Source organism: Cricetulus griseus (assembly GCF_003668045.3).
Source record: "Cricetulus griseus strain 17A/GY chromosome 1 unlocalized genomic scaffold, alternate assembly CriGri-PICRH-1.0 chr1_0, whole genome shotgun sequence".
Lineage (NCBI taxonomy): Eukaryota > Metazoa > Chordata > Mammalia > Rodentia > Cricetidae > Cricetulus > Cricetulus griseus.
Window position 1 is genome coordinate 54,059,833 of NW_023276806.1, and position 15,182 is coordinate 54,075,014.

At 33.8% G+C, this 15,182-nt stretch overlaps 1 protein-coding gene across 1 annotated transcript in view; it reads left to right on the forward strand.

Annotated features, from left to right (window-relative positions):
- The window catches only part of Sycp1 (synaptonemal complex protein 1), a 106,612-nt gene that overhangs the window by 23,866 nt on the left and 67,564 nt on the right, over positions 1–15,182 (forward strand). The window contains exons 11-15 of the mRNA XM_027393520.1: positions 1,446–1,554; positions 9,819–9,913; positions 10,346–10,530; positions 12,528–12,595; positions 14,364–14,425. Of these exons, the coding sequence (XP_027249321.1) occupies positions 1,446–1,554; positions 9,819–9,913; positions 10,346–10,530; positions 12,528–12,595; positions 14,364–14,425 (519 nt within the window). The remainder of the gene's footprint in view (positions 1–1,445; positions 1,555–9,818; positions 9,914–10,345; positions 10,531–12,527; positions 12,596–14,363; positions 14,426–15,182) is intronic.

Sequence of the window (15,182 nt, forward strand, 5' to 3'; positions counted from 1 at the left end):
ACAGATGATCTTTTTTGTTTTGAGGTGCTGGAGCTTGAACCCAGGGTCTTGGGTATGCTAAGTAGCTCTATCCCAAACCTATCTTTTAAAGTTTGGATGCCTGTGTCATTTGCAAAGGTGGAGCAGGGTTAGTTTTCTGATGGCATTGGCTGGTAGGTGGTAGAATCCAGAGCTAAAAAGTTGATTTTTTTTCCCTTTGTACTTAGTCTTTGGTTTTGAGTCCATATAATGACGTGTCTGTGTCCTCTAATTCTTCAAAATTTGAGCACTCTTTGGATTAAGTTATTTTGCTTATAATTATTTAGTTTCTCCCTTTCTAAGTTCTTAGGTTTTACCTTATTTTTCTAAGGTAAACCATTTTCCATTTCTTCCAACTGCTTTCCTTCTTTATATATTATGCTTTGGATTATAGTTGTCTTGTGACTTTGTAGAGAAAAAGTTTGTTATTTTTCTGGCTGCTTTTTAGGTGAGTTGGAGATAAAAATAGGGAGGTTGGCTTTTTTTTTTTTCTAGTTTGAATCTTTAACTTCTGCTGTTTCTTTACATTAACTGTAGCCTTATGAATACTACTGATTACCTAAATAAAGATTTTTCAATAGATTGTCTTCCTAAATCAGCCTAGGGCAACTGTTTCTCCACATTTGTCTGATTGTTTTCTTTCTTTTGAGACACTGTCTTTTTATGTAGTGCTGGCTGTTCTGGAGCTTGCTATGTAGACTGGGCTGGCCTTGAACTCATATTCTCCTTCTGCTTCCCAAATTCTGACATTAAAGGCCCATGTTACCATGCCTGGCTTGCCTGATTAATTTCTATATATCAAAACTATTTTAACCCTTTGAAAGTTTTATTGCTTTCCATGAGACTGATTTAGATGCTCCTTTCTTAGCCAGGCTTGGTGGCACATGCCTTTAGTCCCAGCATATGGAAGGCAGAGATAAGTGGATTTCTGTGAGTTAGATGCTGTAGAGTTCTAGTACAGTAAAGGCTACACAGTGCCACATCTGTCTCAAAAACAAAAACAAAACAAAAAACCCTGATATCAATACTAATAAAAGATAGATTCTTCTTTCTTAATTTTGAAAACATTTTTTTCTATTACTGGTGATGCTCAGGTGTAGGTTGTTTGTGTGTTGAGTTTCTTAAAGGTCAGTTCTCTCATTTCTATATACTTAATACTTACAGTTTCTAGTGTTTGAGTGAATGAATCATATTTCATTATGTAACTTTCTCTAAAAGTTTGAAATGAGTAGTTTAATATTGAGCATATTATACAAGTTTACTAATTCATTCAATAAACGTTTATTTTATAAGCATGTATTAAATAACATGTAGAGCTGTATAAAAAGCATATACAGTAAGCATATAAAATAATTATAGGTGATAATACATGCTAAGGTGATAATTTTAACTATTTACATCTACAATGTTTTTTAAATTTATTTTAGGTATCACTACTATTGATCCAAAGAACTGAGAAAGAAAATAAAATGAAAGATTTAACATTTCTGCTAGAGGAATCCAGGGATAAAGTTAATCAATTAGAGGAAAAAACAAGTAAGAATTTACATAAAAATATAACCATGTCTTTTTTAAAAAAAATTTTTAGGGGGGTTTTGAGACAGGGTTTCTCTGTGGCTTTGGAGACTGTCCTGGAACTAGCTCTTGTAGACTATGCTGGTCTCAAACTCACAGGGATCTGCCTGCCTCTGTCTCCCGAGTGCTGGGACTAAAAGTGTGCACCACCACTGCCCGGCTGTGTTTTGTTTCTCTGTTATTATACCTCTCCATTTCCAGTTACCAAGTTATTGTACAAAAGTTTACTTCTTTTATTCTTACTACCTTTTATAGTTTTGGGGTTTCATATTTTTTGTTCTCTTATTTTTATATTGGATTTAACTTTGCCAGGATCTACAAATACTCTCAGGTTAAAAATACCTTATAGTTACCATATTTCTCCAGATTTCCATTTTTCCTTTATTTTTGCCTTGGCAAATTATTACTTTATCAGGAGTTAACAGTCATTGAGTATCAGTCTGGCCTTAAATTCTATATCTTCCTGTGGAAGCTTGCAAAGGCTGGGATTACGGGCATATAACATGCCTGACTTCTCTTATTATTAGTAGGTCATGTAACTTTATGTATTATTTGTATATGAGTTTTTTGCTTGTATGTACATCTGTATACCATGTATGTACCTGATACTTATGGAGGTCAGAAGAGGGCTTTGTATCCCCTGGAACTGGAGTTATGTATGGTTGTGATCCACCATGTGAGTGCTGGGCATTGAACCCAGGTCCTCTGGATGAACAATGTGTTTTAACTGTAGAACCATCTCTCTAGCCCCTCATTTGTAGAAGTTTTAAAGTCTCTAAAAATGAGATAGGCCTTTAAAAAACTTCTAAACGTGTGTGTGTGTGTGTGTGTGTGTGTGTGTGTGTGTGTGTGTGTGTGTGTCTGTCTGTCTGTCTGTCTGTCTGTCTGTCTGTCTGTCTGTCTGTCATCTGTGATAGGGTCTTGCCATGTAGCCATGGCTGTCTTGGAACTTATATAAAACAGACTAGCCTTGACCTTAAAGCAGTCTTGTCTTTGCTTTGGAGATTACAGGTATATGCTACCATATCTGGATTAATTAGAAGTATATTTTTGGCTTAGAGCAGTATACATTTAGTTTTGATGCATGCCTAAAGGCAGACTTACGATTATAACCATTTGGAAGATCATAATACCTACTTTTAAATAACTTGGTGATAGTTTTATTTATGATTATAATGCTATAGTCATTAGTCATTATACTCTTTTTCTTCAAATCTGTTTTTCCTTCACAGTTGGACATCAACTTTTGGGGGTGGGGTTTGAGACAGGGTTTCTCTGAGTAGCTCTGGCTGTCCTGAAACTTACTCTGTAGACCAGGCTGGACTGGAACTCAGAGAGATCCGGCTGCCTCTACCTTCTGAGTGCTGGAATTAAAGGCATGCACCACCACCATCCAGCAACATTTTTTATTGTTACAAATTGTCTTTTTTTGTTTTAATCAATATACAAAATAATAGGGTTTATAATGGCATTTTCATACATACTTGGGATTGAATCTCCCCTATCATCTTTACCCCCTAAATTGTATCCCTCTACTTACTTACTCCCTTTCTACTTCCATGTTCCATATATTTTGTTTTCCTCTTTTTAAAAAAACACATTTTACCTCCTCCTCCTGTAGTCCCCTTTCTATTTTTTTGACCCACACTTAACACCCACCCTCATTTATACAGAGATATAAAAATTAAAAGCTAGTGTCCATATATGAGCATGTACATGCAATGTTTGTCTTTTTTAATCTGGGTTAACTCAATTTCCAGATGCATCCATTTTCCTGCAACTTTTACAATGAACATCTAGGCTGATTTCATTTCCTTGGTTTTGTGACTAGAGCAGCAATGAACACTGATATGCAAATATCTGTGTGGTAGGATTTAAGAGTTCTTCAAATACATATAATGTAGGCTGCCTTTTACCCCAATGTATGTTTTTAATACTTTTATAAAAATATTAAGTAGATATAGTTGTATGTTTAATTTTGTGTTCTATATTTTGTTCTGTTGTTCTACATGTCTGCTTTTGGATCCGTATTGTACTGTCTTTTTCACTATGACTCAGCAGTATAATTTGAGGCATTGCTGTATTTGCTTTACAGTATTTACAGTATTTTGCATTTCCACATGGATTTTAGGGTTATGTTTTTCTAGTTGTTTGAAGAATGTCATTGGAATTTTGTTGTGTACTGCATTCAGGCTATAGTTTACTTTTGGCTATATAGCTATTTTCACAATATTCTTTCAGTTGAGGAGAGTGGAAGTTTTTCTTTTTTAAAAAAATAATATATTTTATTTTGTGTGCATTGGTGTGAAGATATGAGATCCCCTGGAACTGGAGTTACAGACAGCAACTGTCATGTGCATGCTCTGGAAGAGCAGCCAGTGCTTTTAACTGCTGAGCCATCTCTCCAGCCTGGAAGTTTTTCTATAATCTAGTAAAGTTTTCACTTTTATTTTCTTTATTAGGTTTATTTCTAGGAATTTACTTTTTGGAAGCCTTTATGAGTAGGATATTTTTCTTACTATTTCTTTCAGCAAGTTGTTAGTGGTGTAATGAAAACTACTGAGTTTTTAGTGTTGATTTTTGTTTTTTTGCAACTTATTAAAAGTGTTTCTCAGACCTGAGAGTTTTCTGGTATAGTAAATAGAGTATTTTAAATATAGAATTATGTTGTCTGCAATTATGGATGATTTGACTTCCTCTTTTCCCATTTGTATTTCTTTTGTACCTTTCTGTTATGTTACTATTTTAGCTAACGTTTCAAGTACTAAATTGAGTAAGAGTTGAGAGAATGCCTTATTCCAGATTTTAGAGGAAATACTCTTTAGTATAATGATGGTTATAGGTTTGCCATTTATAGACTTTATTATGTTGAGGTATATTCCATCTATTTTTCATGAAATGTTGAACTCTGTCAGATACCTTTTCTGTATATATTGAGATGATCATGTATTCTCTCTGTAAGTCTTATTTGTATTGTATTTGTATTGCATTTATTTATTTGCATATCTTGAGCCAACTTTGCATCAGCTTGGTTATTTTTTTCATTTTTAAATTTAAATTAGAAACAAGATTGTTCTCTTCTCCCCCTCTCTTTCTTCTAGCGCCTTCTCCCCTCGCCCCATGCTCCCAATTAGCTCAGGAGATCTTGCCCCTTTCCCCTTCTCCAGGGGATCATGCATGTCTCTCTTAGAGCCCTGCTTGTTTCCTAGCTTTCTGGCAGTGTGGATTGTAGGCTGGTAATCCTTTGCTCTATGTCTAAAATCCATATATGAGTGAGTACATACCATTTTTGTTTTTTTTTAAATTCTATACACAAGGATTTATTGCCTATACAAATTTAATATTTTCTTTTTTGCTTATATATATGTATATATTTATATTTATATAAAAAGAGCAATAATGGCAATATGTTATGCATCAATAGCAGCAACAGCTTCCATTTTTGTTTTTTTGTGACTGGGTTACCTCACTTAGGATGATTCCTTCTAGTTCCATCCTCTTGCCTGCGAATTTCAAGATTCCATTGTTTTGTTTTGTTTTCTTTCTTTTTTTTTTCCCCCCTGAGTAGTACTCCATTGTGTAAATGTACCACATTTTCTCCATCTATTCTTCAGTTGGAGGGCATCTAGGTTGCTTCCAGTTCTGGCTATTACAAATAATGCTGCGATGAACATCGTTGAACAGATGTCCTTGTTGCATGAATGTGCTTCTTTTGGGTATATGCCTAAGAGTGGAATTGCTGAATCTTGTGGTAGACTGATTCCCATTTTCCTGAGGAATTGTCCTACTGATTTCCAAAGTGGCTGTACATGTTGGCACTCCCACCAGCAGTGGAGAAGTGTTCCCCTTTCTCCACATCCTCTGCAGCACAAACTATCATTGGTGTTTTTGATTTTAGCCATTCTGACAGGAGTAAGATGGTATCTCAGAGTTGTTTTGATTTGCATTTCTCTGATGGCTAAGGATGTTGAGCACTTTCTTAAGTGTCTATCTCAGCTTGGTTATAATGTATGATTTTCTTAGTGTGTTCTTGAATTTGATTTGCAAACATTTTGTAGAGAATTTTTGTACTGTCATCATCAGGTAAATTTGTAGTTTTCCTTCGTTGCCTTCCTACTTCCCTTCCTCCTTCCTTCCCACTCTCTTTTTTCTAATAAAATGTTTGTTTCTATTTTTGGTGTTAGAATAATACTGGCTTTGTAGAATGAAACATGTCTTCCTTTTCTATTTTGTGGGATAATTTGAGAAGATTGGCATTAGTTTTTTCATAAAACTTTGGAAGAATTCAGCAGTGAATCCACCTTGTTCTGGACTTTTATTCATTGGGATGGCTTTTAGTTATTGCTTTGGTATTATTGCTTGTTATGGGTCTTTTTAAAAATAGTTTATATATTCTGAAATTTGCTATCTCTACTATGATTTTTTTAATTATTGTTCTGGTTTGATGGATTATTGATTGCTCTTTTCTTCTTCCCCTATTAGTATTAGTTGTTTGGTGGTTTGCTATGTTAGAACATGACTGGTTTCTTCCTGGCTTGCTTGTCTTCTTTTGTTTCTTTCATAAAATATACTTATTCCTGTCTCCTTATGGGTGAGAGTATTTTTCTTCTTTTGCTGTGCATAATGTTTCTTTAAGGATTTTTCTGCAGTGCTGGCTTAGTTGTCATGAATTGCTTTAATTATGCTTGTCTTGAAATGTTTTATTTCTTCACCTCACATTTTTTAATTTTTTTTCCCCCCGAGACAGGGTTTCTCTGTGTAGCTTTGGAGCCTGTCCTGGCACTCGCTCTGGAGACCAGGCTGGCCTGGAACTCACAGAGATCCGCCTGCCTCTCCCTCCCGAGTGCTGGGATTAAAGGTGTGCGCCACCAACGCCTGGCTCACCTCAAAATTTTTAAATAAAAAAGTTTTGAGAATTTAACTGAATAAATTGTCTCAACTCTCTCTTGTTTGTACTCCATGAATTTTAATTTGATCTGTTGAACATTATTTCACAGTTCTTAAATGTTTTGGTTACATTTACTGTTTTTTCTTTATATGTATCTATGTATATCGTCATCTCTACTTCATTCTCCATCTCTGAAATTCCTTCTGCTTATTCTCATCTGTTGATGGTCCTTTCCATTATTTCTTTTATTTGACTGATTCATTCTTTTCTAGTATTTCTTGCTATAATACGACACAAAGTGGAACTGTGGTGATTCCAGTGGTGGGTGAGGGGCAAACACGCCAGACAGACAGACCTTAAGTGGGAAGTTTTATTGGGAAAGGGAAGGGAGTGGAGAAAGAGAAAGGAAGGGTGAGAGAAAAGTGAAAGAGTGGGAAAATTGATAAGAAAAGTCCTGTCTGCCCCTTCAGAGGGCCAGTGGGAAAGAGAGAGCAGAAGTGACTAGATGTTGCCTTTTAAAGGGACCTTTGTACCTGTGTGCAGATTACATAGTGACATAGCAGCCAATAGACCCTGGGCTGGCCAGTGTACCGGCTGAGTGCATTGTGTCAGGTGGCAGAGGGCAGGGCAGCATAATGCCTGAATCGTAACATTTCTGTTTGGTTCTTTTTCTGCTTCTCAACTGTTTTTAAATTTTTCTTTCAAGTTATTGACATTTTTACCCAGGATAGGTCCTTAATTAATTGACTACTTACTTCATTTATCTGCTTATTTAAGTAATCCATATGGTCATTGATCCTTTTTAAAAGTAGAACTGGGATATACTTTTTGATATTTTAGCCATATTTCATTATTTTTGTTTTCCAGTATTGAGAAGTCATGTGCTTGTGCGGGTATTTCAGCTGATAGACATCTGATTTTTGTGTTCCTTTGTTGAGTTTTGGATATTTGTTGAAATAAATGTAATCTTCATTTTTCCCTTTCCTCACTGTTTTTGTTTGTTTTGTTTTACATGACTCTTCCAGTTGAGTTTTCTTCACTTGGATTTATTTTCAGGGGAGAAGCTAACCTCAGTAACAACAATAACAACAAAAATATTTGATAATAGAAGTTCTAGTGCTAATTATAGGAAAAGACAGTTAATGTACTTTACTTGTTTCCCTGTAAAATTCATAGACAATAGGCTGGATGCCTTAGCTGGTCATCAGTCTACATTGGAATCTGGAAGAAGTAGTTTGTAATACTAAGGAAGTAATTCTCAGTGGCATAATAGATAAACTTGACAGTGCAAACGAGGGCAAGCAGGCAAAAAACCAAAAGCTTTCTTATTCCATATCTTTTTATGTCTGCTGCCACCAGAAGGTGTGGCTCAAATTTAGGGTGGTTTCTGTCTCAGTCACTATTATATTGATGGGAAGAGACACCATGACCAAAGCAACTTTTTTTTTTTTTTTTTTTTAAGAAAGCATTTAATTTCAAATTTGCTTACAGTTTTAGAGGTTAGTTCATTATTATCATGGCAGGGAACATGGTGGCATGAAGGCATGTGCTGGAGCAGTAGCTGAGAACTAAACCCTGAGAGATTCTGGGCCTGTCATGGGCTTTTGAAACCTTAAAGCCCATCCCCAGTGACATACTTTTTTTTATTCCTCTAATCCTTTAAATAATGCTACTTTGTGGTGACTAAGAATCACATATATAAATCCTATGGGGGCTATGCTTATTCAAACCACCAGTTTCTGACCTCAGATGATTCAGATTTAAGATGAATCTTTGCATCTCAAATAATCTGAATTTAGGGTGAGTCCCTGATGTGCCCAGCTTAGTTAATTACAGTTGTAGTCAAATTGAAAAGCAACATTGTCACCACTGCTGGGAATTGAATCTAGATTCTCTGCAAGAGCAGCCAGTGTTCTTAACTACTGATCCTTCTTCCAGCCCCTATGTAATACTTCTATAACTTCTAGTAAGTACTTATCAGTACTTGTCATTTTTTATCAGTCTCCCTGGTGAGTTAACCTATTTAAGCTCATTTTCTAGCATACACCACCATTATTATCATCATCATAATAGCTTTATTGATTATATATTATACACATTGTGGTTGAACATTTTAAGTTGTATTACTTGTTTAATCATAACAGCAAGTCTTTAAGATGTCATTAATTGATATTATAATTTCCTAAGTGGGTGGAAGTAGTAGAGTCAAAATAGTTAAATATTCTGGTAGCTAATAAGAAAAGACAATAGTAGATGGTGAAATGGCTCAGCAGTTAAAAGCATATGCTGCCAAGCTTGATGACCTGAATTTGGTTCCCAGGATTCACATGGTGGTAGGAAGGAAACCAGTCTGCAAGTTTTTTCACATGTATGCTGTGGTACATGCATGCCCCACACAGACAGATAGGCAGGCAGGCAGGCAGGCAGGCAGGCAGGCAGGCAGGCAGGCAGGCAGGCAGGCAGACAGACAGACACAACACACACACACAACACACACACACACACACACACACACACACACACACACACACACACACACAAATAAATGAATAAATGTAGTAAGAAATTTAAAAAGAAACAATAGAATAATTTGAATCCAGAAAAGATGATGGACTTTTCCCCTTAGTATTTATATATGAGATTTAAAACACATAGAAGGCACATAAACTACTAAGTGATACTTTGAAATTAGAAGTGAAGATAGGAAATTGTGAAAATAAAATCATAAATAATTTTAGCACTGGAATGTAGATGAAAAAGTACTTTTTGTATATATTTTCCTTGATGTTTATGGTCTACAAAAAAACTATTTTAACTTGTCATTTTTTCCCTCGTTTTTTGACAGTCAGTAAGATTTCTATTATTATTTTTAGTGACTACATGATACACTAGTCCATTTATGTATAATCATAATTTATTGTTAACTTGTGGATATTTTTGTATTACTGTTTTGCTATTCTAAAATATTTCATTCTGGCATGGTGGTGGTTCATGCCTATAAACGGAGGTAGAACTTTTCTTTTTTTTTTTGAGGGAGGGTTTCGTGGTAGGGTTTCTCTGTGGCTTTGGAGGCTGTCCTGGAACTATCCCTTGTAGACCAGGCTGGTCTCGAACTCACAGAGATCCACCTGCCTCTGCCTTCTGAGTGCTGGGATTAAAGGTGTTGGACACCAACTGCCCGGCAGGGAAAAATATTGTTATCAAATTTAGTGTGTATGTTTGAATCTTATTTTGGACTATATTCTAGTAGAGGAAAATGGAGTAATTGTTATAGTAATTAGTTTCCTTGAAAGCCATTTTCTATCAAACAATGCCTATATATAATTTTATCTTTTAGAATTACAAGATGAAAACTTCAAAGAAGTAAATGAAAAGAAGGATCATTTAACATCAGAACTTGAAGATATTAAAATGTCATTGCAAAGAAGTATGGTATGATACTTCTAACTAGTGTATAATGTTTATTACATAATCAGTTAACATTTTTATTGGATATGACTAAAATTCATAGATTTGAATAGAGAAGACACAATCCTACTCTAAAAATGCTTCTAATAAAAGGCATTGGATGAAAATACCCAAGTACCAATAGAGTGACTCAGGCTTATAAATTGTCACAACAGTTCTAAGAATGTGGGCTAACCTGTCTGGGAAAACTCTGTGGAGGGATCAAAAGAATAGACAACGTTGATTTGAAATTTGATAATGGGTGGATTATTCTAGTATGCCAAGGAGAGACAATGGAAAGGGAGAAAGTATGGAGGGCAAAGGGGCAACCAAATTTATAGAAGCAGATGACTTAAGCCTTTTAAACATTTTAGCCCTTTGCATTTTTCTTTCTGCTTTATCCATTATTTCACTTAGAACACTCAGAAGGCTTTAGAAGAAGATTTGCAGATAGCAACAAAAACAATTTATCAGCTCACTGAAGAAAAAGAAGCTCAAATGGACGAATTTAACAAAGCTAAAACTGATCACTCATTTGTGGTTACTGAACTTAAAGCTACTACATGTACCTTGGAGGAATTACTAAGAACAGAACAGCAAAGGTGAAACATTACTTAATTTAAAAAAATAAGTGAAGACATAAAAATGATTTACTTTTACTATTCAGTACCATTTAAAGTCAGGTATTTTCTTGAATTGTTCCCATGCATGCTTTGCAATGGGGTCAAGCTATATAGAGGATTGGTGCAGTTATAGGACATATTTATTAATACTGTGGATCAGTGGTTCTCAAACTTCCTAATGCCGTGACCCTTTAATATAGTTGCTCATGTTTTGGTGACCCCCAACCATAAATTTTTTTGTTGTTGTTACTTCATAACTGTGATTTTGCTAAAATTACGAATTGTAGTAATAGTATTTTTGGAGCTAGAGGGCTGTCACAGGGGTTTGACCTACATGTTGAGAACCACTGCATGTGGATCAGCTTCATAGGAATAATGTCTTGGTTGAAGAATTTTTTTTTTTACTGAGGTCTGTAACCTAACTTACCATGTTTAAACTTAGTAACTATCTTGGGATAGAGCAAACATTACTCCATATGAGATAAATCACTCATATGCTTTTAACACTAAATAGTATTTTATTTAAAATTAGAATATTGACTAGTTCTTTTTTTCTTCACTTTATCTGATTTTTATATAAAAATATGTTGAGGCCTAGATAATTATTTTTGTCCTAGGTAATTATTTTGTTAGCACAGTGCTTAATTAAATTTGGCAGAATAAAGGAGAGGGATGAATTTTTCTCCCAATTTATATCCTGAGTCTACTGTAATTTTTTTCACTCCTGTACATATTAAGGAGAAAACATAGCTTTTCTAAGTCTTCTAATACATGTATTTCTGATTAACCTGTTAAGGCAATTTTCAAAAGGTAAACTTGCAAATTACTATACAATCATTTGTTCCAACTGCCTTATTAAATTTTTTATTTACTACATTAATTTTTTAAAAATTTGTATGTATATGGGTGTTTTGCCTGCATGTATGTCTGTGTATCACATGCATGCAGTGCTTACAGGGGCCAGAAGAGGGTGTTGGATCCCCCTGAACTGGAGTTAAAGAGTATGAGCCCACATAAGGGTACTAGGAATCAAACTCTGGTTCTCTGGAAGAGCAGCAAGTGCTCTCAAAACACTAAGCCATCTTTCCAGCCCTGAATTTACTACATTTATGGATGTATGTATGAATGATGTATGCCTCTGTATGGAGATCAGAGGACAATATGTAGGAATAGGTTCTCTCCTACACGTTGAATTTAGGTTGTTAGGCTTGGTAGCAAGCCCTCTTATCTGTTGAGTCATTTCACTGGCCCAGCAGTTACCTTGGGTTTTTTTTAAATATAATTTATTTAACTTTTATTTTATGTGTATTGGTGTGAAGATATCAGATCACCTGGAACTGGAGTTTCAGACAGTTGTGAGCTGCCATGTGGGAGCTGGGAATTGATCCCAGGTCCTCTGGAAGAGGAGACAGTGCTCTTGACCTCTGAGCTATCTCTTCAGCCTCAGTTACCTTAGATTTATGGTTTAAGAAAATGGAACATCAGAGAAGCCAATATTTTTTAAAAGAATTTATTATAATAGATATGCATTTAATCTAATTACATATCTAATAATGCATAAATTTGATTATTGTCAATAGTTAAGATATTATTTTTAAGTTTTGTTTTTGATTTTTGAGACAGGGTTTCTCTATGTAGGCCTGGCTGCTCTGGAACTCTAGACTAAGCTGGTCTTAAACTCATAGAGATCCACCTCCCTCTGTCTCCCAAGTGCTGGGATTGAAGATGTATTCCATCATCGCCCTACAGTTAAGATACAAATTATAAGCCTTAAGGTTTTAGGTAGATTTTATATAATTAAATATTTATTATAATTGTCATTTTAAGCTGTTTTATGCAGATTAATATTAAATAATGTCTAATAACTGAATAAGTTTGTTAGATATATCAGTTGTTACATTGTGCTGGTTTTAGTTATTAGATGAATTATTCTGACTAAATAATAATCTAAACTTTAAAATAATATATCTTGTAAGACTGAAAAAAAATGAAGATCAACTCAAAATACTTACCATGGAGTTGCAGAAGAAATCAAGTGAACTGGGTAAGACTTAGACAATAGTGTACTTTGATAACATATTGATAACTAATTATAAAAATAAAAAAGAATATCTGCAAAGATTTCTGGCTTTGAAAACTATATTATTAATTCAGGAATAGAATAATGTTGTGTCCTTATGTAATTTTTAATTTGCACTTCCATACATAGTATTTTCAACAATCTATCATCCTATACAACTATTCAAAGCCTCTCTCTATACTTTAAAATCTATCCTTAACATTTAACTCTTCCTTAATGCATTTCCTAACTCTTTTGCTTCCTTTTGATATCACCATTAACATTCAATAAGAAACCTTAGCATTTATCTCAAATATATAAATATGTATTTATATTTTATACAAAGCTGTGTTAGTCACCATAAATATAACAAAAATGGAAATTTTCATATTTTCACTTCTTACTCTAAAATAATTTTTGCTTACCACCCCCCCCCCATTCTGGATACTATTACCCTATTGGTTTTATGTGTTTAATCTTTCTCTTATAGTAACTAAAGATTTCTCAAGAACATGGTATTTTACTTTCTCATTCCCACAAACACATAACACTGCTTCACAGTTCTCAAATTCCTTATCTTCCAAACTTCTCATAATACTTGGTATGAGAAAATATTGAAATTACAATGTGATAGATATTAGCTATTTAATGGTAAACTGAATTGTTACAAATTCACACTACAGATCATTTTCTTCGGCTAGTCCTCAAATTAAAACAATAAGGTATATTTTACCTCAAGTGAAACTTTTGGTTAAATAAACTTTTCATGTGACGTTTCTCCTTTAGCATCTATATTGATATTTTGAGTTTTGTTGATTTGTGGGAAGCTATTACAAGTGTTTTTTTTTTTTGTTTTTTGTTTTTTTTTGTTTTAAAGAGAAGTCTGAGAAACATTTAGAAGTTCTGTTATATTTCCAATAATTAAAACTTTAACAATGAACAAAAATAATATGTCAGATACAATTTAGGTGACAGCTGGAAATTAGTAGGAGACTGTAGGAAGTTAAACATGAAAAAAGAAAAAGAAATGGGACGGTTGAGCTGAAAAAGATTTTTTAAATTAATACTGAATTCACAGAAGTATAGATAAGCACTATAAAGCAGTAGGAGTAGGAGTTAGAGAGGAAATATAAATAATGCAAGATCTTGGTACTTGAAGGGGGAAAAACAGTAAGAGTGTGTTTAATTGTATTAAATATGACCCAGCTACACAATAAATAAGACTGGGAATGGCATCAGAAAGTGCTTATTGTTGATTTTCAAGATCATAATTTCATTAACATCATGGAGAAAGGTATTAGTTTTACACGGAGTTAAAGAAATGTGTAGTTAGCAAATAGGGATTTGAAAGATAACATGAGAAATAGTAGCTTGAAAGAACAGAGACATTTTAATCAGTTATCTTTGTTTTTATATTCATAAGGGGTGCTTGGTGGTATAGGAGAAAATAAGGATTTCTGTGCACAGAGTTGGTATGTTGAAATTAAATGAAAAATGATGAGAACTAGCTTGAGAGAAGATCAGTTCTTTTAAATTTGGAGAGAAACTTGACAGATTTAAGTAGTAATGAGTTGAAAGTAAAGGTACACACTGACACTATTCGAAATTAGTTTGTCCCTAGGCCGCTTATCCTGGAGTCTTGGTCTGATAATGGTGCCAGATATGAGTTGTTTCTTCTTGTCAAATGGTACTATTCTTATTTCTTCTTTCCTATCTTTTAATCTAGCTACTAACAAATTTTATTTTATTTCAGATGAGATGACTAAATTTAAAAATAACAAAGAAGTGGAGCTTGAAGAATTGAAAAAAATATTGGTAAGTACATATTTTTCTTATTATTACCCAGCAATTACTTTAAAGTAATTTTGAAATTACTGGCCTGTATTTTCAAACTATAAATATTTCATAGTAATTTTTCTGTTAAAATATAAAAATTTTACATTTGTTTTTGATTAAAGCTTCAATCTTGTCTGTATCTATTTTTATAGGTCAGAATGTTTATATTACTTAAACATGTTGATAGCACACTTAAAATAGGAGCAAATATGCATATTATGTTATACCATAAAGGTCTAGTGAACAGTGGACACACTTGTCTTCTAGATCTTACTGAAAATATTTTCAGGTTTTCTTTTTTCAGTGTGATATTGGCTATGGGCTTGTTAAATATAAGTTTGCTACACTGGGGAATTATCCCTCTATACCTAATTTATTCAGTGATGTTATCATGAATGGATGTTTAATTTTATCAAAGGCCTTTTCTGTATCTGTTGGAATAATCATGTGACTTTTATCCTTGATTCTTTTTAATGTGCTATATTATTTATTGATTTACATATGTTGAACCATTCTTGTATTCCTGGAATGAAACCAACTTAGTTTTGGTGCATGATCCCCTTAATTTGTATGAATTTGATATGCCAGTATTTTATTGAAGTTTTGAACTTTTACTTATTAAATATTTTGTTCTTTAATATTCTTTTTTGTTGTCTCCTTACCAAATCTTGAAAGTAGGGTAATATTGGATTTATAAAATGATCTATTCTAGATAAAGTCTGTGGACTGCTGAGAA